The sequence below is a fragment of the Microtus ochrogaster genome, unplaced genomic scaffold (genome assembly GCF_000317375.1).
Source record: "Microtus ochrogaster isolate Prairie Vole_2 unplaced genomic scaffold, MicOch1.0 UNK11, whole genome shotgun sequence".
NCBI classification, from domain to species: domain Eukaryota; kingdom Metazoa; phylum Chordata; class Mammalia; order Rodentia; family Cricetidae; genus Microtus; species Microtus ochrogaster.
Genome location: NW_004949109.1, coordinates 4,036,582 through 4,064,463, shown reverse-complemented (window position 1 = coordinate 4,064,463; position 27,882 = coordinate 4,036,582). Strand labels below are relative to the sequence as shown.

Here is a 27,882-nt window from a genome sequence, read left to right as displayed (position 1 = left end):
GGGATAGGAGAGGATGAGGAAGGGAAGGAGGAGGAGGACGGTTTAACTGGTTTGTAATAAAGAAGGCAAATACTCATTGTCAAAAAAAAATTAGATTTCATTTAGTAGTATATTATGGATCAACTACTGCAGTAGGTTTATAATGAACAGTCATTTAATTCAGAGACAATGCTAGGCCGTCTTCCCTCTCTTCCCTTTTTCACTTCATCTGGTTCTCTTTCCCTTGGTTGCTTTTATTTCTCCCAAACAGTGACTGACTTTATTATGAGGATATTTCTATCTGGGACCCCACCTTCTTAAATTAAAAATGCATAGGAAAAAGGGGGACTTAGAAACCTTTGAATAATATCTATATCTTGGGTCCCCAGGGCAGAAAGAAGCTGACTGCCAGGTGACCTGAGGGGTAGAGGCAGGGCCCTTTCTCCCTACATGCTTACACCTGCCATAAAGTGAGATGGCACCAGGCACATGAGTAGCGGCTATAGCCTAAGGCCAGTCTAGGGTGCAGAGTGAGACCTTGTCTCAAAAGCAAAACAAGGACAGCCACTGAGGCTATGGATGCCCTTGCTTTATGTTTGGGACAAGGTTTCTCTATAGAACCCATTGGTCTTATACTTGTAAGCCTCCTCCTGTCTTAGCCTCCTAAGCACTTGCTCTACAGTTGTTTGGGGGCCACCATATCATCTGTTTCTAATTTAAATGCAAATTGGAATAGAAGAACTTACAGTGGCTGTACTAGTTCTGCACAGTAACAAGGTCATTAACAGTGAGGCAGGGATGGGGAGGTCCTCAGGCCTCCCTATCCATCACTACAGACACACTTAGGAAGAAGGAAACTTGTTGCCTTCAGTTGTTTACCCACTAGTGACCCCATCAGGCTCCAGTGGATACTTTCAATTCAATGACCACACAGATGACCCTGGTTACGCTAAATGGTCATAAACAAAACTCCAAGTCATAAATCTAGGAAAGAGGATGGTGAAACAGTTGATAAGGATGGAAGTATGTAGGGGAAAGAGAGTAATAATGATGGGTTATATACTTACATGTATGAAATTGTCAAAGAACAGAATTAATAATAATAAAACAATGTCAACCAAAGAACTGCAATAATTTTCATATGAATGTTGAGAGGGTAATTACTTATTCATAATGTCATTGGTAGAAATGAAGGAAACATTTATATGAGAGGGTAAGAAGGGCATTAGGGAAACATGAAGGAGGAGCTGGGCATGAGGGCGGAAGTGTGGCAGACTTACTCTCGAAATAGTGAAGGAGTGGTTAAAAGACCACGGTGAGGGAAAACCTGTGCTTCTGGTGCACAGACAACTGAACAACAGAACCAAAGAGTTTGAAAATAGATCCAGGTCATAAGAGAATTTTGTCCTCACTTTTTAAAACACATTTTTAAATTAATTTTATTTCTCATATATTACATCCTGACCACAGTTTGCCCTCCCTCCTCACCTTCCAGGCCTCTTCTAGATCCACTCCTCCTGTTTCCCTTCAGAAATGAACAAGCCTCCCAGGAATGTCAACCAAACAAGATGCACTAAAGCTGAGCACATACCCTCGTGGGAATTCCACGTGGTTTTTACTATTGTAGTTCTGTGGTAGAGCTTGAAATCAGGGATGTTAATAACTCTGGAAGTTCTTTTATTGTACAGAATTGTTTCGGATATCCTGGGTGTTTTGGGTTTTTTTTCATATGAAGTTGAGTATTGTCTTTTAAGCTCTGTAAAGAATTGTGTTGGAATTTTGATAGGAATTGTGTTGTATCTGTAGATTGCTTTTGGTAAGATTGCCATTTTCACTATGTTAGTACTACCAATCCATAATCATGGAAGATCTTTTCATCTTCTGAAATCTTTAATTTCTTTCTTCAAATACTTGAATTTCTTGTAATTCAGGTCTTTCACTTGCTTGGTTAGCGTTACACCAAGGTATTTTATTGTTGATTGTATAGGCTTGCCGTAAACTGCCTTTATTATGCTTAGGAATGTTCCTTGTTTCCCAAATCTAGACAAACAAGAATTTTATCATGAAGAGGTGTTGGATTTTGTCAAAGGCTTTCCCAATATCTAATGAGATGATCATGTGTTTTTTTTTCTTTCAGTTTTTTTATGGTATATTAACATTGACAAATTTTCATATGCTGAACCATCCCTACATCTCTGGCATGGATCCTGTTTGGTCATAATGGATATTTTTATGTGTTTTTAGATTCAGTTTATATTTTTGTATCTATGTTCATGAGTGAAATTGGTCTGTAATTCTTTCTTTGTTGAATACTTGTGTGGTTTGGGTAACAGGATGACCTCATAAAATGAATTTAGCAATGTTCCTTTTGCTTCTATTTTGTGAAATAATTTGAGGAGTATTAGCATTAGCTCCTCTTTGAAGGTCTGGTAGCATTCTGTAGTAAAAGCCATCTGGACCTGTTTTTTTTTTTTTTATTTGTTTGTTTTTGGTTGGGAGACTTTCAATGACAGCGTTTATTTCCTATGAGCTATAAATCCATTTAAACTGTTTACTTGATCTTGATTTAACTTTGTCAAGTGATATATATGGAGAAAATTGGTCATTTCTTTTAGATTTTCTAATTTTGCGCAATACAGGATTTTAAAGTACGACCTAATGATTCTTTGGAGTTCTTAGGTGCCTATTGTTATATTCCCTATTACATTTCTCATTTTGCTAATTCAGATACTCTCTGTTGTTTATTTATTTTGGATAAGGGTTTGTCTATGTAATTGATTTTTTCAAAGAACCAACTCTTTATTTCATTGATTCTTTGTATTGTTATCTTTGTTTCTATTTTATTAATTTCAGTCCTTAGTTTGATTATTTCCTGCCATATACTCCTCTTGGGTGTGTTTACTTCTTTCTTTTCTATAGCTTTCAGGTGTGATGTTCAGTTACTAGTATGCAAGCTCTTCAATTTCTTTACGTAGGTATTTATTGCTATGAACTCCTCTTAGCACTGTTTTCGTTGTGTTCCATATGTTTGGGAATGTTGTGTGTTCATTTTAATTGAATTCCACAAAGTCCCTAGCTTCTTTATTTCCTTTTGCACTGAACCAGTAGTTATTAAGTAGAGACTTGTTCAGGTTCCATGAGTTAGTAGGCTTTCTATTGTTGAAATCCAGCTTTTTAAATATATTACAGCCAGCCAAAGTTTCCTCTCTCTCCTTTCATACCGTTCACCTCTGTTCCCAACTCCCAACCTAAGGGCAGTCTGTCATGAGCATCAAGAAAACATGGCATATCAAGTTGCAGTAAGACTAAGCACTTCCACATGTACTCAAGCTGGGCAAGGCAACCCAGTATGAGGAATAGGGTTCAAAAAGCCAATAAAAGAATCAGAGATGGTTTCTGTTTCCACTGTTAGGAGTCCCACAAGAGAACCAAGCTACACAAGTGTAACATATATACAGAAAGCCAAGGTCAGTCCCATGTAGGCTCCTTGGTTGTTCATTTGGATCTGTGAGGCCTTGTGAGCCCAAGATAGTTGATTCTGTGAGTTTTCTTGTGGTGAAAAGGAAGAAGTCAAAGTATCATTATCCAAAGATGATATGATAGTATACATAAGCAACATCAAAAACTGTACCAGGGAACTCCTAAAGCTGATAAACATCTTTAGTTAAGTGGCTGGATACAAGATAAATGCAAAGAAAATCAGTAGCTCTCCAATAAACAAATGACAAACAGGCAGAGAAAAAAATCAGAGAATCAACACTATGTACAATAGCCTCAAATAATATAAAATAGTTGATGTAACTCTAACTATGCAAGTGAAAGACCTGTATGACAAGAACTTCAAATCTTTGAAGAAAGAAACTGAAGAAGGTATCAGAAGATAAAAAAGATCTCCCATGCTCGTGGATTGGTAAAAATAAAATAAAAAAATGGCAGAGAATCTTACCAAAAGCAAATTACAGATTAAATGCGATCTCCCTTAAAAATGTTAACACAATTCTTTACAGACCTTGAAAGAACAATACTCAATTTCATATAGAAAAACAAAATACCCAGGATAGCTAAAACAATCCTATACAATAAATAAATGCAGAGCTACAGATTTAAAACCCCATGGTATTGGCATAAAAACATACAAGTGGATCAATGGAATTGAATCAAAGACCCCGACGTAAATCCACACACTATGGACACCTGATTTTTGACAAAGAAGCAAAAATTATAAAATGGAAAAAATAAAGCATGTTCAACATATGGTGCTTGTCTATCTGGATGTTACCATGTAGGAGAGTACAGATAGATCCATATCTATCACCTTGCATAAAATTCAAGTCCAAGTGGATCAAAGACCTCAACATGAATCCAGTTACACTGAACTGGACAGGAGAGAAAGTGAGAAATGATCTTGAACGCATTGGAACAAGGGACAACATCCTGAACATAACACCAATAGCATAGGAACTAAGAGAGACACTAAATAAATGGGACCTCATGAAATCGAAACGTTTCTGTAAGGAAATCCAGTTTTTAACCCATGATGATCTAATAGGATAAGAGGGTTGTTTCAATTTTCTTATATCTATTGCTTTGTGACCAAGTATGTGGTCACTTTTGGAGAATGTTTTGTGAGGTGCTGAGAAGAAGGTGTATTCTTTTGTGTTTGACTGAAATATTCTGTAGATATTTGTTAGGTCCATTTGGCTCCTAATGCCTGTTAGATCCAGTATTTCTGTTTAGTTTTTGTCTGGGAGACCTCTTCATTTGTGAGAGTAGGGTACTGAAGTCTCCCACTTTTAATGTGTGAGGTTCAATATGTGGTTTAAGCTTTAGTAATGTTTCTTTTACAAATATAAATGCCCTTGTGTTTGGGCATAGATATTAAGAATTGAAACATCATCTTTCAATGTTTTCCTTTAATGAGTATGAAATGTCCTCCATCTCTTCTGATTAATTTTGGTTTGAGGTCTATTTTTTAGAAATTAGAATAACTACACAAGCTTGATTCTTGGGTTCATTTGCTTGGAAAATCTTTCTCCAATCCTTTTCTCTGAGATGTTTATCTTTGATGTTGAGGTATATTTATTTTGTGCAACAGAAGATTGGAACCCATTTTTACATCCATTCTGTTAGCCTGTGTTTTGGGGAACTGGTTCCATTGATATTGAAAGATAATTCCTGTTATTTTGTTGTCAGTGATGGTGTTGGTAGAGTTTGTGTGTTTCCCTTTTTTTTTTTTTTTTGGTTTTGCTGGTATGAGATTATACATTTCCTGTGTTTTCTTTGGTGTAGTTAACCTCCTTGGATTGGAGTGTTTCTTCTAGTACCTTCATAGGCCTGGATTTGTGGATAGACATTAAATTTGACTTTGTCATCATTGTTTTATCCACCTATGACAATTGAAAGTTTTTCTGGGTATAATAGTCTGGGTTGGCATTTGTGGTCTTTTAGAGTCTGCAAGACATCTGTCCAGGCCCTTCTGGCTTTTATAGTCTCTGTTCAGAAGTTTAATAGGTCTTGTTTTATATGTTACTTGACCTTTTTCCCTTACCACCTTTAATATTCTTTGTTCTGTATGTTTAGTGCTTTGATTTTTGTGCAGCAAGGGGATTTTCTGGTCCAATCTATTTGGTGTTGTGTAAGCTTCTTGTACTTTTATAGGCTTGTTCATCTTTAGGCTAGGAAAGTTTTTTTCCTCTGATGTTGTTAAATATATTCTCTGGGTTTTTGAGCTGGATGACTTCTCCTTCTTCTATTCCTATTATTTTTAGGTTTGATTTTTCCATAGTGCCCCAGACTTCCTGGATGTTTGGTGTTAGGAACTTTTTAGACTTACCATTTACTTTGAGTGGTTTATCTATTTCTTCTAGTGTATCTTCAATGTATGAGATTCTCTCTTCCATCTCTTGTATTCCATTGGGGTTACTTGCATCTGTAGTTCCTGTTTGCTTATCTAGATTTTCCGTTTCCAGAATTCTCTCCATTTGTGTGACCTGTACCTGAGCTACAGATATCTGCTTGATGGCTATCCTACTTAGCTTTAAACTGCCAACCCGACAAAGCCTGGAGTCATTAGAGAAGGGAGTCTAGATAGGGATTCCCTAGATCAGCTTATCCTGGTACCATATGTGTGAGAGATTGTCTTTATTATTAATTTATATAGGAGGGTTCAGTCCATTGTGGGCAGCACCATTTCCTGGCAGGTAGGACTAGGCTGTATAAGAAAGCTAGTTACACATGCATCAGTGAGAAGTCAGCAAGCAGCATCCTCCATGATTTCTGCTTTAGTTTCCTATTTGAGTCTGTCCTGGTTCTCTCAATGATGGACTGTGACCTGTAATGTAAGCCAAATAAACCCAATCTTTCTCTAAGTTGCTTTGATTAAGGTTTTTGTTGTAGCAACAAAATGAAACTAGAACAATATTACAAAGATGACAACATAAATTAGAAATGAAAATGTAAAAAAGAAATAGGACTAAGGCAAAAGTACTGAACTAACATCTCATTCTTAAGAATATTCTATGTAGCTATCTGGAACAATCTAAAGCAGATACTCAAATGCTTGTATGTATTTTGTCATTAGTTACTATATCCAAATATCTATTAATGGATGAACGCAAAACCAACTTGTAACAGAATATTATACAGATATAAAAATGAAATATTGATGCCTACTATAATGTAGTGGACTTCAAAAGTATTATACTTCCTTTATATGACATACCTAGAGTGGGTACAAATCCATAGTGACAAGGTAGTGACAAGGACTGCAGGAATAAGGAAAAGGGGAGGGGAATGCTTAATGCTTGCAAGGTTTTCTTCTGGGTCTGAAAATGATTGGAATGTACTAAATGATGCCAAATGATAACTCCAGATCAGTGTTTCTCAACCTTCTTAATGCTGCAACCCTTTGAGACAATTCCTCATGTTGTGGCAACCTCCCAAACCATAAATTTACTTTTGTTACTACTTTATAATTGTAATTTTGCTACTGTTATGAAATGTAAGGTAAATATCTAGTATGTAGGCTATCTGATACATGAGTCCCAAAGGGATCACAACCCACAGGTTGAGAACTATTGTTCTAAATGCTTACTCTTATGAAATACAAACTTCATCTAAAAAAGTTAAAAGAAAAAGAATGAATGCCAAATTGATAAATATTTAAAATTAAATATAGTTAAATTACTCAGTGCCAGAAAAAAATGAGAGGACTTTTTTCTTGTCACATCAAAATCTGAGAAATGTGTCTAAGCATGACTGGAGACTCAGAAACTACATGATCCACCAAGGATACTTAGCTCAGAGCACTTGCTCAGCATGAACAAAGCTTTCAAGTTGATGTTTCTTTAAAAATTTACAAAGGAAAAGATTAATAGATATGCACAGATATATGCATACCTTTTAGAAAGCATTAGAGAAAATAGGTAAAGTTCAAAAATATACATGTCAAAAGCAGTGTATTAGCACCTCTCTATAAAACTTATAGGTAAATTAGTGATCAATAGGTCAGCTTGACTGAAGAAGGGGCACAAAGTGACTGAAAGGACCAGGGTGTGTAGTCTGCCTCTCTAGAACATTTTGTCCTCCCATCCCCTAGCAAATACGTCAGCGTTTTCTGGCCTTCAGATGTGCTGAAAAGATAGAGACAGAGACCCACAATGGAGCACTGGACTGAGCTCCCAAGGTCCAGATGAAGAGCAGGAGGGAGAACATGAGCAAGGAAGTCAGGACCACGAGGGGTGTGTCCACCCACTGAGACAGTGGGACTGATCTAATGGGAGCTCACCAAGGCCCGCTGGACTGGGACTGAATGAGCATGTGATCTGACCGTACTCTCTGAATGTGGCTGACAATGAGGGCTAACTGAGAAGCCAATGATAATGGCACTGGGTTTTGATTCTACTGCATGTACTGGCTTTTTGGGAGCCTAGTCTGTTTGGATGCTCACCTTCTTAGACCTGGATGGAGGAGGGAGGCACCCTGACTTCTCTTAGGACTGGAGAGGAAATGGAGAAGAGGAGTAGGGGAAGTGGGAGGGAAATGAGAGGAGGGGAGAAGGTGGAAATTTTTAATAAATAAATAAATTTTAAAAAAGATTCACTCACCTTCTCCCAGGGCTAACTGGACCCCTCCTCTCCTCCTCTCTAATACAGTCTCGGGAGCTTCCCTTCCACTCAGTCTTCCTGCAAGGAGCTGCAGGCCCAGATGACAGGTGGGCGGCACCTACCCAGTTTCAACCAGATTTAAGCACTATTTGGTTTTGATTTTTTTTTTATTTTATGATCCTCATTTTTAGGTGCTGCTTCCAGTAGTATCCTCTCTCTGTCTGTATGTCTGTCTCTGCCTCTCTCTGCTTCCTGTCCCCTCCCTCCAACCCTACTCCTGCCCTTCCGCTCTATTGGGCCCAGGACTTGTTTACTGAGTTACATCCTCAAACAATTTCTGTCTCATTAAAAAAAAAAATCAAAATTTTATTTAGATTTAAAATAAAATCTCAACCTTTGTTACACTGTGGAAACAAAATTAAAAGTTGATTGTGGTGTTATGCCTTCAGTCCCAGCACTGGGAAGGCAGAGATAGTCAGGAAGATCTCTCTGAGTTTGAGGCCAGCTTCACCTACACTGCACATGCTACTCCAGTCAGAGTTGTATAATGAGATAATATTGCAAACAACAACAACAAAAAGAAGAAAATTATTTAATTATCAGTAAAACAGCCAGTATAAACATATTTTAAAAATTTAAAGACTTCCACCTACTCTTGGACTCTTTTGTTGGTTTATCTTGTCTAATTTTGATGTGATATTTTTTATTTTCTCTTACTATATTTTATTTCGTTGTTTTGTAAAAAAAAAACAAATAAATGAATGAAAACCTAGCCATTAGGATAAAAGTTAATAATTAAATTGTCACTTATACCTGCTGAAAGAGAGAAAATAACTTTTCTCCAGTAGAGTGACACTGGGTTCATCAAGCACTCTAGGGCAAGCCTCATGTAGCTAACTAACATATAATTAGACTCCACAGTTTTTCTGTGTGTGCATTAGCATGGTTTGTTTGTTTGTTTTGTTTTGTTTTTTAAGGTGTGGTTTTACTTTGTTTTCTTGGTTGTGGGTGGTTTTGTTACTGTACCCGGTTTTTGTTTGTTTTTTGAGACATAACTAAAAGTTAGATGAATAGGGAGCAGGAGGAGGATCTGGAAGGACTTGGGTGAGAAGAACATGATCAAAATATATTCAAATTTAAAATTTTTTAAAATAATAAAATACTTAAAAGAAATGTTGGCATTCCAACATGGATATTTCATAACTATCATAAAGCACAAGCAAAAATGTCTTGGAATTATTTGACTGTAAAACATATTTTCTTAAAGACTATAAATATATGAGAAGAAGTTGGACGAGATCAACACAGAAACTTAAAATCAAGCTGAAATTCAGATCATACAAAGAAAGGAAGTATGCCAAGAAATAGCAAATAAATGGGCATTTTTTAATTTAAAAATTTGAAAAGAATTTATTTATTTTGGTATTAGGAGTCAAACCGAGGGCCTCTTAAGTAATGTCCCCAATTCAGCAATTGTGAAATATAAATGTTGACAGTATACTGTAGAGCTAATTACATATGGAAATATGTATACTTAAAATATTACATGAGCTAGTAGGAGACAATAAAAGTAAACTATTGGGAGTGTTTTACATTACAAATAAGACAGCATGATATTATTTGAAAATGTAATGTGATAAGTTAAAGAGGTATTCTGTAAACTCCATGCAACCATAACTAGAACAGTACAGTAAAGCTAATAATTATACAAAAATACAATGAAATAACAAATGAAATACCAGACACTTGATTAATCCTAAATACACACACACACACACACACACAGATACACATATACACACACATACACATAACATACAATAGGTAGAAACCACAAAGGACAAGTATCAACATCAAAATACACGTAGGATATAAAAGGCCTGAGAAAACTGAATTAATCATTAGTATGTGTGTGAGCCTGTGACTGCATGTGTGCCATTGCACATGGGGGAGTCAGAGCTTAACTTTTAGGAGATGGTTCTTTCTTTACATTGTGGGATTCAGGGACAACCAAAACCAAGACAACTTGTTTCCTCAAAATCTATCAATACAAGATAATGGCTCTTAATAAAAAACACCTACATAAAATTTCTGAAAAAAAAATCAAAAGAATGACTATAAACATGCTCAAAGAAATAAATCAAAATACGAGCAAATAGTTGAATGAAGAAAGGAAGCCAACATCCAATATGAAAATGGAATGTGAAATATAGAAGAAAAAAGAGATGAAAAAATCAATAAAACCTCACCAATAAATAGAACAGAACACAGGGAAAATAGGCTATCAAGATTTGAAGACAAAGTAGAGGAATGGGTACATTCAGTTAAGAGCACTGATACTTTTTTTGTTTTAAATGTATGAATGGAAAGCACAAAGATCTTTGGGATATCATAAAATACCAAATCTTTGAAATAGAGACCTGGAAGAAGAACTGTTGGGAAGCTCCGCCCAGCCTCACTTCCCATTCCAGAGCCTATCCCAGAGAAAGCCCTACCATCTAACAGTTCCCCTGCCAAGCTCAGGACCACCAACAGGAGGCTATTTAAGGCCTGGCCCATAGGTCTGTCATGTGCTCTCCTGCTCTTTCTCCTATCTTCCAGAGAGTCACCTGAGAGTTGCTTCACTCTGTTTATTAAATCTGGATTTATTAATTCAGTTTGATTTGGCTTATTATTTTGGCAGAGAAACCCAATAACTGGGATCTAAATCTTATCAAGGACTACATATCAAAAATCTAAAAATATTTTCAAGTCAATTGGAGCAAAATATTTCCCAAATCTAGGGTAAAAAGAAGTCCATCTAGGTATAAGAAGCATGTAGAACACCAAATAGCTCCAGAAAACAAACTCCTCAAAGCATGTCATAGTCAAATACCAAATATCTAGAAAAATGACGTTGTACTGAAAGCTGCAAGAGAGAAACACCATGTTACGTGGTGTAGATGGAGGCCTCATAAAACAGCTGAGTCTTAATGGAAGCTTTTAAAAGTAAGAAGGGCTTGGAGTTATGTATTTTAAATTTGGAAAAATTACAAATGTGAAACAGACTGTGATACTTGGCAAAAATATATGTCATGATGTGAAAAGAAGAAAAATATTCCATGATAAAAGCAGGTTATAGGAGTTTATGACCAAAAAGCCACCCAACAGAAGATACTGGAAGTAATTTTTGGACTGAAAAGAATGGTAAGCATATCAAAGAGGCTAAAGGGTAGGGGAGTAAATGATGCTAGAACAACAGCTGAGAAAATGAGGATTAAGAAAAGACTAAACACTGCATCAACAGAATGACAGGAATTAATACACCTCTTTCAATAACAGTGTACATTAAAGGTCTTTATTTCCCAATCAAAAGACAGAAAATAAAAGATTGGATTAAAAAATTGGAATCATCTATTTTCTGCTTGTAAGAAACATACCCACCATCAAAGATATATATTAGTTTAGGGTAAAAGAATGGAAAAAGGTATTCCAAAAAAATAAATAGCAGGTATCACTATTCTGATCTGACAAAATAAACCTCAAACCAAAAGTAATCTAAAGAGAATAAGAAGATCCCTTTATTCCAATTGTATCAGTCTTGTCTTGGTATGGCAATAAAATACCTGGTAAGAAGTAAACGTAAAGGAGGGTTTATCTTGGCTCATGGTTCTATGAAACAGTTTATCTTGGAAGAGAAACCATGTGTTAGGATTACAAGATGACTGGCTGCACCATATCCTAGTCAGGAAGCAGATGGTGATATATGACTGCTCAGCTGGCTTTTTTTTTTTTTAACTCTGTCAAGGATTCCAGTCCATGCAATGGCACTGCCTAAATTTGTGGTAGTTCTTCCCATCTCAGTTAATCTAATGAAGTAAACCCTCATAGGGATGGCCAGAGGCTAACCTAATAAAGATAATCATTCATAAGTACGTACTTCCTAGATGTACTTCCTAGATGGTTTTAGATTTTATCAAATTAATCAATATCAACCATCACAGGGATCAATCCCAAAAGAGGATATTGCAATTCTACACATATATAAGTTGAACATAGGTAAGTTTAACTTCATAAAACACAAACTACTAGACACAAAGACACAATTTAACCTAGTCACAATAAGTAGTAAAGCAACTTTTGTACCCCACTCCCACCAACTGATAGATCATCTTAGTGCCATTCTCCCACCAGACAGAGAAATATTAGGATTAAATGGTATCTTAAATCAAATAATCTCAATAAACATCTATAGATATTCCACTCAAAAACTTATGATACACGTTCTTCTCAGCAGACCACAGAACTTTCTCTAAAATAGATCACATATTACACACAAAATAGTTGTAGCAAATATAGAACTCTTGAAATAATTCACCAAGTGAATAATTCATTTTATTCTATTTGATTACAGTGGATTAAGACTACAATTCAAGAGTAAGAATTATGGACAAACACAAACTCATGGAGATTAAACAACACACTATTGAGCAACAAATAGATCATTGAAGAAATAAAGATGGAAACAACAACAAAAATATCTCTGGAACCAGATGATAATGAAAACACAACATACCAAAACCTTTGGGACACAATGAAAATAGTACAAAGAGGGAAGCTTAGTGTCTACACTAAGAAATCGAAGAGATCTCAAATTAAAAATGTCATAATAGATCTTTGGGTCTTGGAAAAGTGAGAACAAGCCAAACACCAAATCAGCAGACTGAAACTAATGCAAGGACATAAATGAATGAAGTAGACTCTTACAATAACTACTTAAACAAGAGAGAGAAAAAACTGGTGTAATCTAGTTGACTAAATTTATGGAATACTGAACTCAGTAGCACTACAGCATACATTCTGCTCAAGTGCACTTGTATTGAGCCACAAAACAAACCTCAACGACAAATAACATACACACACACACACACACACACACACACACACACACACCACCTGTAAAAATATCTAGGACATGCTGTCTACATATATAGGAGTAAACTAGAAGTCAATAATGAAGCATATCTGGAAAGATATTTAGAAAATGAGTAGTTTCTGTTTAAAGATAAGTAGCATATTTAAAAACAAGTGATAATGACAATATGACATTAAAAATATGTGAAGTTAAATTAAAGAGAAATTTAAAGTGAAAAACATCTTTATTATAACAGTAAAAACAACAATCTACAGCTTCATACTTAGAAGCTACAAAAAATATCAAATTAAAACAAAATAAATAAAAATTGCATTAATAAACAGAAAGATAAAAATGGTTGTCATGGAAAATAGGCAAAAGCATTTAAGCTGTGATCCTGATCTTTGAAAAGATCAATAAAATGAATAGACTAACAGTAATAAAGATTGTAAATAAAAAGGGAAACTGCCTTGTTCAAGGTTGACATGGTGATATATGTAAAAAAAAAAAACAACCAAAAAAACCAGAAAACAAATTTATTAAAGCTCTATTAAAACTAACAAATAATTGTAACTGGGTCTGAAAATATAAGGGATGTATAAAAAGAAATAAGTTGGGAGGCTGGGAAGATACAGTTAAGGGCTAAGGCCACTCCTACAGAGAACCTAAGCTCACTTCCTAGCACCTGTGTAGGTTGGCTCACAACTACCTGTAACTCTAGCTTCAGGGAATCTGATGTTATAAGCACCCATATTCACATGCACATACACACACATAAACACACACATACACATAATTTAAAAACAATAAAAATGAAATCAAGTTATATATTAAATTGGAAAATAAAATTTAAAATATCAATATCATTTATAATATCATTGAATAGAAGAAAAATAATAAGATGGGGATGTAGTTCACTGGTAGAGGACTTGCCTTGCATGTACAAGTACTAGATTTGATTCTACCACCGATCTCTCAGAAAAGAATAGTAATAAATATCATAAAACACATGCAAAACTATGCACTAAGGTACGATGAAAGTAATCTTAAAAAGGCTAAAATAAACATAGTTATATCTTACAGGTACTGATAGATGCATTTAAGATATTAATTCTATACAATTGAGGTAACAAAGCGAAAATAATTTTGAAAACTAAGCACATATTTGAAGATTTAATGCCTTGAATTTAAGTCCTGACTGAAATTCTCCTCTATCCAATACAGCATGGCTTTGATATAAGGATAGACACATAGACCAAAAATCAGGAATAGAAATAGCCAGCAAACATAACCTATGTGTTCAGTTGAAATCTAACAAAGACAGTATCATAATCCAATAGGGAAAATGACATACTTTCAACAAATGGTGCTACAGAAGTTCAATATCTTTATGGGAAAAAGATGGCATCTCAAACCTTCTTGTACTCCTTCTACAAAAACTAATTGAAATGGGGTATATGTTTCATTTAAAAGTGAAAACTACTCTGTTTTGCTTTTTGTTTTTGTTTTATTTTAATTTTTTGGTTTGCTATTCTTGCTTTTTGGTAATGGAGATTTAGCTGAGGGCCCTGTGCCTGGTCAGCATCCACTCTACCTCTGAGCTACATCCATAGTCCCTTAAAACTATCACTTCTTGTTCAGAATACAGCAACATATACTACAACTATCTCTTGAAGAACACTGAGGAGAATCTTTACAACCTTACAACACACAATTCTAAGATAGGACATGAATGCAAATCATAAGAGTTAATAAATTAGATCTCATCCAAATTAAAATATATTACTTTAGAAAAGTAAGTATGCTGGGCAGTGGTGGCACATGCCTTTAATCACAGCACTCGGGAGGCAGAGGCAGGTGGATCTATGTGAGTTTGAGGCCAGCCTGGTCTATAAGAGCTAGTTCCAGGACAGTCTCCAAAGGTACACAGAGAAACTCGGTCTTGAAAAACAAAATAAAACAAACAAACAAACAAAAAGAAAAAGCAAAACACACACTAGGAGAAAATATTCACACAGCATATATGTGAAAGATTTCTAACTAGAGTATATGCAGAACACCCAATTCAAGCAAATTTTTAGCTGAGGTAGAAGGATCACAAGTTCAATCCAGCTTAGGCTACACAGCAATGTTCATATTAACCTGGGCTACACAGCAAGACCTTGTCCCCCCAAAAACCAAAGGGTAAAAATAGCTAACATATTTGTTAGACTCTTTATGAAAGAAGATATCCAGCCTGGTGTGGTTGCTTGCGTCATAAATCTCAGTACCTGGGAGGCAGAAGCAGGTGAGTCTCTGAGTTCTAGTGAGTTCCAGAACAGATTTGCATAAGACTACATAAGACCTTCCAAAACAAAGCAAAATGAATGATTTCCATATGGACAAAGACTACCTCAAGTATTGACAAGAATGGGAACGGCATGCATCCACTTTAGAATACAAGCATATATTTCTTTTTTCCCCTGGGTATTTGGGGGAAAACTGAAAAGCTGAGGAATTTAAGATTTACAACATGATGATGACCAGATATGCACTGTAAAATGACCACTGCCTCATTGGTCTCTGTGACTATGGGAGACAAGTGTGTATTCTCTTGGAAAATGTCAAGCACACAATTGTTGTGCTGAAGTTTCCTGAGATAAAACCCTTCCACCTTGGAGGGACACTTCTCACAACAGGATGTTTACAGGAAGGTGAAGCAACAGGATGTACTAAGGGGAGAGAAGCACTCAGGAAAGCTCCTTAGACCAGGAAGTAAACACCCCAATAGCTTCAGAAGTCCCTGAAAATGAGCAGTCAGTCCTTCCTCAAGTCCACATAAACTAAAGGCTAAAGTCACCCTCAGGTGAGCCAGGGCATAAAGAAGACTCAGGCTGGTCACCTGGAAGAAGCCGAGAGTGGTCAATTATCCTGAAAAAAGCAGACTTGCCAAACTTCCTAGAAGGAACAAAGATCCTCTGAGCCCCTGGGAAAGGACACTGTCTAACCTATTGAGCTGCCCACAGTCTGTGCAGTGTGCTCTGGGTTCCAAGTTTTTGTGAACTGTCATCCATGCTGGGTGAGGCAGTTATCTTTGAGTAATCCCTGCTCCTGTAAGTAACCCTTCACCCATATTCCTTTAAGTAGCACTGATAAAAGTGGTTCACCAAGTTGGACTTTGGTAAGGTCCAATTTGTTCTGTCTTCTGTTCCCTGTGTGTAGTTATTTCGTTCACATCTCCCCAGGAATAGTGTCACACGACAATACATTCTTATTAGATGTATATGATATAGCTACAGGATTTATCTATCACATAACTGAGTTTATACTTGGTGACCAACATTTCTCCATCTGTTACTCTCCTTCCAAGGCTTGCCATAATCAGCCACATTTTTATGAGAATTTTAGCACATACATATAAATGATGTCATGTGCTATCTATGTCTGTGCCTGGTTTATGTCATTATGCAAAATATCTTTGGGTTTGTTCATGTCAGAGCAAGATTTCCTTGTTTTATTTTTTTGTCCAATTTTTAAAATTAAAATATAATTACATAATTTCCCCCCCACACACACACACTTTTTTCCAACTCCTCCCATGCCCCAGACTTTCTTTCAAATCCATGGCCTCTTATTATTTATTATTGTTGTTATACACACACACACATATGTATATACATATATATATGTATGTATATATACAAATAAATACATAATTGTAACTTACCGAGTCTGTTTAGTGCTGCTTATATGCATATATTTTAGGGCTCACCACTTGGAATTAGATGATCATTTAGTGTACCCTATTTATGGGAAAGATGAGTTCTCCCTCTCTTAGCAGCTTTTAATTGTTTACAGCTCTTAATCTAAGGGTAAGGCTATAATATTAAGTTGGGAGCATCACCCCAGACCCTGGCAGTCATCCATGGAGTGCCAATGGAGCAAAAGGCTCCATCTCAGGGCCCTCCCCCTGGGAGGTGTGTAGTAATTGAAGTGGCGGGGCTGAGTCCCCCGCCCCACGTTGGGCGCCATCTGTAGAAATATGAGTGGTGGGGCTGCTCCCCAGCACCCCGCTGCCCGCATGGCTAGCTTTATACCCTAAATAATTACACGGACACTGTATTCTTTTAAACACTGCTTGGCTCTTTAACTTTAGCCCTTTTCTCGGCTAACTCTCGCTCCTGGACTAATCCATTTCCAATCATGTGTGTCGCACCCCAAGGTGCGCTTACCAGGAAGATTCTAGCCTACGTCCATCCTGGGTCGGAGCTTCATCGCGTGTGCCTCAGAGAACAGAGCTCTCGCCTCTGCCCGCTAGAGTATCGTGTCTCTCTGAGGCGTCTGCCCCTGAGAGGAGAGCTGTCGAGTCTGTCCTCACTTCCTCTTCCACCCAGCATTCTGCTCCGTTCACTCCTCCCATCTACGTTCTAACCTATCAGGGCAAGCAGCTTCTTTATTTAATTAACCAATGGCCTTCCTCCATCAGAGGTGCCTTGGCCAGGACTCCAGCTCCCAGCCTGCCAAGCGCTGACCCCTCTCCCAGGGAGGGTCAGGATCACTCCCACAGGCTATCTAGGCTAGCACTGGAAAAAGGAACATGTGGTCTCCGGGATTTGCCTGGGCTCCTCTTCCCACAATGCTGTCTCTGTCCACCCAAGAGTGCTGCATTTATTAAACGTGGGCATTTTAATTTGGTCTAATCTGGTCTAATTGGAGTTATTTGTATTGGCGGAGTAGCTTTTCTTAAGATTAAACCAAACCTTAGGTGATTTATTCCATCTACGTTGGCATGTCAAGAGCTGTTGTCATTGTTCAGGTCTTGGTTTAACAGCCATATTGTTCTTTTCCATTTTTCATTATGTGTATGTAAATTATCTATGGATCTGTGAATGTAGAGCAGTATCCCCCAGACTCAAGAAGAAGGTGTCAGAATCCGTGGAATTGGAGATACAGGCAGTAGTTAGCTGCCCAACATGGGTGCTGAGACCTGAGCCTTAAAAATTAAACAAAGGGAGATAGCACAATGGTTAAAAGCATGGACTGTTCTTGCAGAGGACCTGGATTTAGGTCTCAGGCTATTGTGGATAAATCTGTAATGAACATGAAGTGTAGTTGTATCTTTGAGATAATGACATGTCCCTGCACACACACACACACACACACACACACACACATACACACACACGACACAGAAGCTTTATTTGTAATAGTAAAAGACTATATACATATGTCTCAAATACCCATCTACCATTGAACGAGTATCATATTAACATTATATAATTATATTATTATAACATGCATATAAACACATGCATACCATACATATATGAAAATAAAAATTAAATTAAAAATAGATCAACATTTGCCTGAGAGCAGGGTTAGGACTAATAGAATTAAACTCTCAAGAGGAGTGAAGGGAATTTAACTGTAAAAGGGTATAACTTTTAGAATTAGAGAAATGTTTTCTACTTTGGTTGTAGCATTTATATGATCATTAATAATATTCAAATTATATAGTTATAATTATACATTCTGTTCTATGCAAGATATACTCAATGTTGAGTTAAAAACAAAATATAACATATTAAAGTATAAACTCTAAGCTTCTAATTTTTCTGGTTAGTATTTGTATGTATATGGATGCATCTTGAAACATCTTTCTTTCAGTATTAGATCTTTCACATCATTAATTTAAAAAAATCTAGCAAAACAACTTACCAATATAATTTTTTGACATGGAAACCTCTCTTACTTCAATATGAACAGAGCCTCTTGGTATCTGCACCACTTCCATATAACCTGGAATACAGAGGATTGCCAGCAATAAGCAGCTACCTAGAAAATGAGTGCTTAGCAGCCATTTAATATTAGCAATGATTTTTATTCTTTCATTTCTTCTTTGACTTTGTACTTCATAATTGCAAAGGAAAAACAAATTTCCAGTGGGTCTATGAAGAGAAAAATGTTTAATTGGGGGGTGGGAGGGAGATTGAGATAAAGTATGACTATGTAGCCCTTGGTTGGCCTGGAACTATGTAGACCAGGCTAGCCATGGACTCATAGAGATCTGCCTGCATCTGTCTAATTTTTTCTACAATCATCTCGAGATATTTTACAGCCTTAACATGTGTGGTAATTGTTCCGTATTTCTTTTTTCAACATGTTCTTCTCACACCAGTGCTCTCTGGGTTATCACAGTTTAAAGAAACATGGTGAGTTGGAAGTGGTAAGTGTCATCTATAGTCATAGCTACCCAATGAGGATGTAAGAATAGGATCACTTCTGCCTGGGCATTCAGAATCAAAGAGGGTAATTTAAGTGAGAGGGATGGAAGTGTGGCTCAGTGGCAGAACATTTGCCTAGCATGAACAAAAGTTTATTTTCAGTCCTTAAATCTTCCTCACAGAAAGGCTAACTGAAGTAAAAAGAACATTCTTTAAACATCTTCATGAAGCTCCATTTAACATGTAAGAGACTGGAAGGACCACTGTCTGGGGAGAGGGTACTGCTGGCCCACATCAACAAGTTTTCAGCAGGTAGGAAAGGGAAAGCAAGAGTCTTTACTACTGCAGTTCACCAGAGGAAGAGTTGTTTCCATACTCACCTCCTCTGGGCAATGAGTCATTGAAGAACCCTTCAATGGCATCACAGGTGCTTCCATCCCCACCACAGACTCGGCACCTATCTTCCCTAGCATCAGATCCCAAAATATTATCACAACCTACATGCTGAAAATAAAGAATATTCAGTGTGTCAAAAGGGGAAATTTTTGGAATTATAACTAATAAATACATATAATTTAATTGTTTACTTGTATTTCCAGTAAAGGAAATCAAAATAGGAAATACTTTCCCATTTAATGTCATTCTCTAGTAAGTACAGCTAACATTTCTAAATACCTAAACAAAAAAGAAAATTGATTACTTAGAAACATGACTGTTTCTAACCTAGATCTCTCTTTGATTGATACAATGTTCTAATCCTTTAAAATATTATAATTTATTAGTAATGGACTAACTCTTTCAACCCCAGTCTAGAAATTCAAGAACTAGAAAAGATGATTCATGGATCTCTGTAGAGTTCTAACAGTGGGTCCCACTGAGCTCATCCTCTGCAGGGATCTAATAGAGAGGACCCCATGAGCTCATCCTCTGTAGGGATATAACAGAGAGGACCCCATGAACTCATCCTCTGTAGGGATCTAATAGAGAGGACCCCACGAGCTCATCCTCTGTAGGGATATAACAGAGAGGACCCCACGAGCTCATCCTCTGTAGGGATATAATAGAGAGGACCCCATGAGCTCATCCTCTGTAGGGATATAATAGAGAGGACCCCATGAGCTCATCCTCTGTAGGGATATAATAGAGAGGACCCCATGAGCTTATCCTCTGTAGGGATATAAGAGAGGACCCCATGAACTCATCCTCTGTAGGGATATAACAGAGAGGACCCCATGAGCTCATCCTCTGTAGAGCTCTAACAGAGGGTCCCACTGAGCTCATCCTCTGCAGAGATTTAACAGAGGGTCCCATGAGCTCATCCTCTGCAGGGATCTAATAGAGAGAGTTCCATGAGCTCATCCTCTTTAGGGATGTAACAGAGGGTCCCACTGAAACCTACTGTCTGCCATTCCTAAACCATGACCTCTTTCAGGCAATTGTTAGTGCTAGATGCTAATTATGAAGTTCATACCTGAGTAAGATTTTTAAAAAGAAATATCTGTTTCTTGATTAGGAATCAAATTGGCATAAACAAAAGGAGACATAAGCATGCAATTTAAGAAGCTAAAATTTCACCTTTCAATTTTGTATTTAATTACAAAAATAAGGGCTTTTAACATATATATGGCATACATTTTGGTGTCTTAATTTGTATATATGCAATTTAGCCATTGGCACTAAAACAATTTTAAAATAAAATTATAAGTATATTTGTTATCTAAAAACTGTTAGAAAATATATTTAACTTTAAGATGCTAAAGTACCTATACAAATATACATAAGTAAATACATCTCTCTTTTTTTCTTTACATGTACACACACACTTATACACAAATGCATGCAGACATACACATTCACATACATGTGTATGCGTTAACTGTATCATTAGATCTAGAGACATTTTATCAAAAGGGACTGGGAAATTATGAAGTTAAGCAAAACATTGGTTTTATCTCTTCTTTCTCAGTTTGCATCACTTAGTAATGTGCCTCTTTTCAGAGTAAAACAAGCAAAACAAGTTATGAGAACAGTGGTTTTGTGGCTTTTCTTATTATGATAAGATCCATGGATTTGATCTGACCCTTTCCAAGTTGTCTGGCTAATGCTAAAGTAAATGCTTTAATAAGACTGACTGTGTAATGAAAACCATCATAATGCTTCAAAAGGAGATAAAGTAGGTGGAACATAGCTATTTCACACTTTCTGAAAAAATTATACTATGAAATATATAAAGTCTTCCAGTACGAACATATGGTAGCCACATGAAGAAGAGTTGAATTCTTATTCCCTCTCTTTTCTATTATTTTTTTATAAACAGAACGGGAGGATAATGTAAATTAAAGACCAAAAAATGAATACCGTTGGCAATTATTATAAATGCAATTAAAATTCCAGAAGAAATCACCTTTTGCATGGTTCTGCAGTATGTGAATGGGTCATTCTGTGTGTGTGTGTGTGTGTGTGTGTGTGCGCGCGCGCGCGCGCGCGCGTGCGCGCGCACTGCTGTATTGCTGATCTTCGTTGGAATTGAATTTATTTAAAATCTAGCTTTAAAAAATTGAACATAAGGCCAGGCAGTGTTGGTGGACACCTTTAATCCCAGCACTTAAAGAGAAAGACAGGTAGATCTCTGTGAATTTGAGGCCAGCCTGGTCTACAAAGCACGTTCCAGGTCAGTCAGGGCAACTCTGTCTCAAACAAAACAAAATAAAAAAATTGAACATAAAGCCCAAGATAAGCTACTATTTGGGGAAAAAACAAAGTTCTTAAAGATGCCAACAAAGAGAAGTCAAATCTGAGCCACCTTGCATTCTCCGTTGATACAGATGTCCAGTGAGTCAGCATTGCACTGGGTTCCGTCTATGACCGCAGGGGCCCGCTCAGTGTAGAAATTGTAGCCTTCAGCCAGGCAGTTTAATGCACAAGGTTTGACCCCACCTAGACAAACAAAACATAAGTGAAGAAAGTGGAGCTATTCTCCTAAGAATAATAATGACATTCTTATCAAATCGACATTTCATGTATACACTGGCCCAGAGTGTACACTTTAGTGTATAGACTTCTGCACTTTTAAAAAACCTTTGTGTTTTGTTTTTTTTTTTTCTTGTATACACAGCATAAAGGAGTACCTGCTGAGTAGCCTTGTGCTTTAAGCCTTTCAAGTGCACCCACTATATATTACAATAAATCTTAGGTCAAGTGAATCACAGTGAAAGTCACTGAATTTTTTTAAGTATGAAAAGGGAAGTGTTTTTTTTTTTTTAAAGAAAAAGAGCTAAGGACATAAAATTTTAGGAGATATGAACAATAACTTTTAGAACCAATAAGAATTCTGTTATATATTCTGCCAAATCCCATACGAAAACTCTGCTGTCAATCAACCAGGGGTACTCATTATTAAAACAAAACTAAATCTCTACATGTCTTAAAAAAATCATACTCAAAGGAGCTGGAGAATAGTGCTGTGAGATCAGCAAAACAGTGATAAAATTAACAATGGCATTACATTTATGCAATTTTATTAGATTAATAAAGGAAGATAATGTAAAATATTAGATTTTAGTAATTAAAATAATATATAGTATGTTTTGTGAAAAACATAATAATGGTGATTTTAGCAACTTAGAAATGTATGTGTGCACATATGTGTATGGAGCACATATGCCACAGTGTGTTTGAGTGTGGTTGTCAGAGGACAACTCATGAAAGTCATTTCTCTCTTTTTACCATGTGGGTCCCAGGGATCACACTCAGGTCATCTGGCTTGGCAACTGAGCTATCTTGATGGCCCAGACATATTTATTTTTATGGTTAATGTGGAAAAATAAACAAAAATCAGCAATCATTGTATCATGATTTTATAATATATTGAAAAAAACAGATATAAATGTGGTTTTACTGGAATGGAAATAGCACATGTAAAAACTGTATAAATAAGTGATTACTGATTAAGGTTACAAGTTAAAGTACTTTTATAGCTTTATTTCACAATGTTTAAAACACTAGTTTTATTCTAGTTAGGCTGACAAACTTTTTTTTGAAGTAAAGACCATTGCTTCTAACAAAGAAAATAAAGCACACAATTAAAATTATATTCCGGGGTTTCAATAAAGTTCTTAGAAACAAGGTTTCCAAAGGGTGAAAGTAAGTAAAGGAAGAAAGCAAAGTGCATGCTAGGTTCAATAATAAATTAAAGCACATTCCACTAACAAGATCACTGCTCTATGATAAGGATGCACCAATGTTGTTAGATTTTCTTTAAGTCAAGATGAAAGCACAGATTCTCTCAATTTAAATGCTTCTGGTTTTTTTAGAGGTACCAAACTGTTCTCTATACTATGGTTGGTACCTGAAGATGGTGAAGCAGAAGCAGCCTCCGTGTGGCACAATGGATGAGAAAAATCAGGGGAAAAATAAATAATCTCTGTCTCCAAGATGGAATAATTGGAAGACCACTGGGAATCACAAAGGGAGGACAAGTGAGCTGAAAGTGAGGAGAAACAGACGGGCAGTGTGGGTGTGGGGTTGGGGACTAGCAAACCACCTTATCCTAAGTAGGAGAAGCAGAACCAGAAGCCCCAAGCCAAATAGGTTTGCTTTCTTCTCTATTAGTCACATTGGGGATTATTCACTGAAATAAGAACTAAATAAACCAGAGATATCCAAACAGATAGTCAAATTACAACACAGAAACAGAAGAAACATGAGCAAGCATGACATGACACCTCTAAGAGATCACAAACTTTAATTATTAAATCTAATGATACTGAAATATAGAAATGCCAGTCCAAAGAAAAAAGTCAAAACTACTTCTAAAAGTAATAAATGACTTCAAGAAAACAAGCAAGCAGCAAGCAGACGAGTAAAGAAAATAATTCAGGATGTAAGATAAGAATGATAGGAGGGGGAGGGGAGGGGAGTATGGGGAGTGGGGGGAGGGGGAGGGAAAAGGGAGGTGGGGAGGAGGCAGAAATTTTTAATAATAATAAAATTAGTTTGGGAAACCTGAGATTTTAATATTGCAAAATTTTGATGTTATTTATTAAAATGTTTTAAAGTTAAAAAAAAAGATAAGAATGATAGAAGTATAGAGGGAAATTTGCAACATGGATGAGAAACACAGGAAGGAAACTGAGATGGACATTCAGGTATGATACATGAAGTTCTTCAACAAGGTTCAACCGAAGATTTCACAGAGATAAATTATTATCGGGCTTTGGATGTAGCTCAGTGATAGTGTGTTTGCCTAGTATATGTTAGGTACTGAATGAAATCCCTGGTACCACAAAAACAAAAAGGCTACCAAAAGTCAAAGAAAAAAGTGCTGAAAGCAGCAAGAGGAGGTTTTATACAAGAAAACTCCATAGGTCTTTCTATGCATTCCTATAAACAAATATGTGAGAGCAAGATGATAGATCCAGAGTGTTGAAAGAAAAACACTGCTAGCCATGCATATTTTATCTGATAATGTCTTCTTCAGAAATGTAAGTGTGACCAAGATTTTACAAGGTGTGTAAGAAGTGAGGGACTTCATAATCACAAGAGGAATCACAGCAGAAAAAAATGCCAAAGGTAGTTCTTCAAAATGAAATAAAGAGCTCCTAATTAGTAACATCAAAGTACAAAAATTACAGCTAAAGGTAAGTATTCTATTGAATTCAGAATAATATTAATACCATAATTCTGAAATAATGGAAAACAGGCAAAAATATTTAAACCATCTATAACTATTATTTGTTAATAGATACTGCGGTGGTTAATCTCTATTGTTTACTTTGCTGGATTAGAATCATCATGGAAGTATGCCTCTTGGGTTATCTATGAAAGTGTTTCTGGAAAAGTTTAACTGAGCAGGGCAGGCCCAAACTGAATATGGACAGCATCATCAAATGTGTCAAAGTACGAGACAGAAGACATGGAGAAAGCCAGCTGAGCATGAACATTAATTTCTCCTGTGGGGGTTTGAATAAGAATGGCCCCAAAGGCTCAGATATTTAAATGCTTAGTCACCAGGAAGTGGATGTGGCCTTGTTGAAGGAAGTGTGTCATTGGGGGTGGGTTTTGAGGTTTCAAAAGGCCATGCCAGACCCAGTCTCTCTCTGCCTAAGGATCAAGATGTAACTCTCAGTTACTACTCCAGCACCTGTCTGCCATGCTCCCCACCATGATGATAATGGACTAAACCTCTGAAAGTGTGAGCAAGCCTCCATTTAAATGCTTTCTTTTATAAAAGTCACCTTGGTCACGATGTCTCCTGACAGCAACAGAACACTGATTAACACATCTCTCTACTGCCTAAGGACAAAATGTGGCCAGATGCCACATGATCCTGCCAATAGGCTTTCCTCAAACTGTCAACCAAAATAAATCCTTGTCTTATGGAGTATTTTGTCACAGCAATAAAAAAAAACTTACACAAACACACACACACCAAACACACAGACATACACATACACATAAAATGTGTAAATGTTGTAAAATGTGGCATTATAAACAGAAGTCAAGGGAGTTAAAGTGTATAAATTCTCTATGCGATCAAATTTAGATTATTGTCAACTTAAAATACATCACTATAATAATAAAATATTTCATGTAATCCACAAAGCAAAACTTTAGTAAATATACAGAAGAGAAATGCAAATGGGATTAAAAGAATCTATAAAACAGTCAAAATAACTGACAAATGGTAATAGAAAGTCTTTGTTATAAACATTTATTTTAATTTTAAAGGTGCTTAAATTCATTAATTAAAAGATGCAGGGAACACTGAATGAATTTAAGAAAAATTTAAAAAGACTCAAGTCTATATACTTGTACATATAAGCCACTTCAGATTTAGAAACACATAAACTGTAAGAAAAAACATGGAAAAATTCCATGCAAGTAGAAATTAAAAGACAGCAGTAGGAACTATATCAGAAAAAAAAAGGACACTGAGTGAAAACAAGCAAAGTAACAAAGAAAGAGATTATAAAACAATACAGTAGTTAATTAAGTAATTGCAAATTACATTTGCAAATACATATACATTCACCATCGGAGCACCAATACACATAAAACAAATGTCAACAGATCTAAAAGGAGAAATATACATTGAGACAATAAAAGGGGATTTTGATATTCCACTTTTAGCAATGGGTAAATCATCTAGACAGAAAAGCAATACAGAAATGTTGGAGTTGATCTTATTGTAGACAAAATAGACACAGCACACTTCATTCAACTATATTAAAAGGTATTTTTTGGAGTGTGTGCAAAATATTCTTTAGAGTACAAAATAGATTAGAATACAAAAAAATCAATTAATTTAAGATTATAATAACATCTAGAATCCTCTTCTAGCAGCCATGATTAAGTAGGACTTATGCCAGGGAAAAAAGTATGGTCCAAGATATACAAGCCAATAAATCTATAACATCAATATTAAAAAACCAAGGACAGAAACCTCAAATGATCATCTAAATCAATACAGAAAAAATTGTCAAAATGCAACCAACTTCTCAATATGAAAACTCTCAATTAGGAACAGAAGGAAAACATTTTAACACATTAAAGGCCATCCTGATAAATCCATAGCTAACATACCCCATAATTGAGAAAAGTTAAAGACCTTCCCTCTAACTGATGGAGGAAAAGAGGTGCTCATTCTCATCACCTCGCATGAACACAGTCTAAGAAATATGACCCTAGAAAGAAAAGGAGGCAAAAGGCATCCTAACTGCACAGTAAGAAAACTGATTGCTCCCACTGTGATTAGAGAACCCTAGACTCTGCACAAAAATCCTGTTAGAGATAATAAGCAAAAAAACGAAAAATCATTCCCAGAATTCTTACAGAATCAGAAAAGACAATGAATAGCCACAGAAATCTTGAGCAAGAATAAAGCTGATTTCACACTGTATTTCAGAACTGAAGAAATCAGAATCGAGTGGTGATTTCTAAAACAGGCCATGCAACAATAAAACATAACAGAAGCCTGTGAAATAAACCCATGCATACAAAGCAAGTGATCTTCAATACATTTGACAAGAATGCATAAGGATAATCTCTTAAATAAGTTGTGGTTAAAAAAAATCAGAAATTCATGTGGAAAAAACTGAAATCATAGCCTTATCAGACACCACACACAGAATTCCCAAAATGGATTAAAGACTTAGAGGGGAGAGCCAGAGCTATAAAACAACCAGAAGAGAACAAGAATAATATTCCATGACATTGGCTTTGGCAGTAGATTTTTGGAAATGACACCAATAGCATAAGCAGAGATGCCAGAATAAACAATTGGGGCTATATAAAAGTAAAATACTTTTTAAAACTGAGAAAGTAATCCCCCAAATGAAAAGATAATCTGTGGAATGCTAAAAAGTATACGCAAGGCATGCATGCAGTAAGGGTCAATACCCAGAATTTATAAGGAACAGGAAAATTTAGCAAAAACAAGAAATAATCTAGTTAAAAATTGATCTCAATTAAATAAAATAGACACTTTTCCCTCAAGAGAGTATACCCAAGAGAGGCCCTATCACACAACAAAAGTATATGCTGAACTATGTTCATAGCAGCATTGTTTGTAATAGCCAGAACTGGATGAAGAAAGTATGGAATAGATAATATATATATATATTAGAGTACTACTCAGCAGTAAAAAACAAGAACTTCTTGAATTTTGCATGCAAATGGATGGAAATAGAAAACACTATCC

At 36.2% G+C, this 27,882-nt stretch overlaps 1 protein-coding gene across 1 annotated transcript in view; it reads right to left on the bottom strand.

Moving 5' to 3' along the window:
- Adamts6 (ADAM metallopeptidase with thrombospondin type 1 motif 6) overlaps positions 1-27,882 on the bottom strand; it is a 222,041-nt gene that overhangs the window by 52,735 nt on the left and 141,424 nt on the right. Inside the window, exons 16-18 of the mRNA XM_026788997.1 lie at positions 21,985-22,118; positions 19,562-19,685; positions 18,676-18,756 (exon numbers count right to left, since the gene is read on the bottom strand). Of these exons, the coding sequence (XP_026644798.1) occupies positions 18,676-18,756; positions 19,562-19,685; positions 21,985-22,118 (339 nt within the window). The remainder of the gene's footprint in view (positions 1-18,675; positions 18,757-19,561; positions 19,686-21,984; positions 22,119-27,882) is intronic.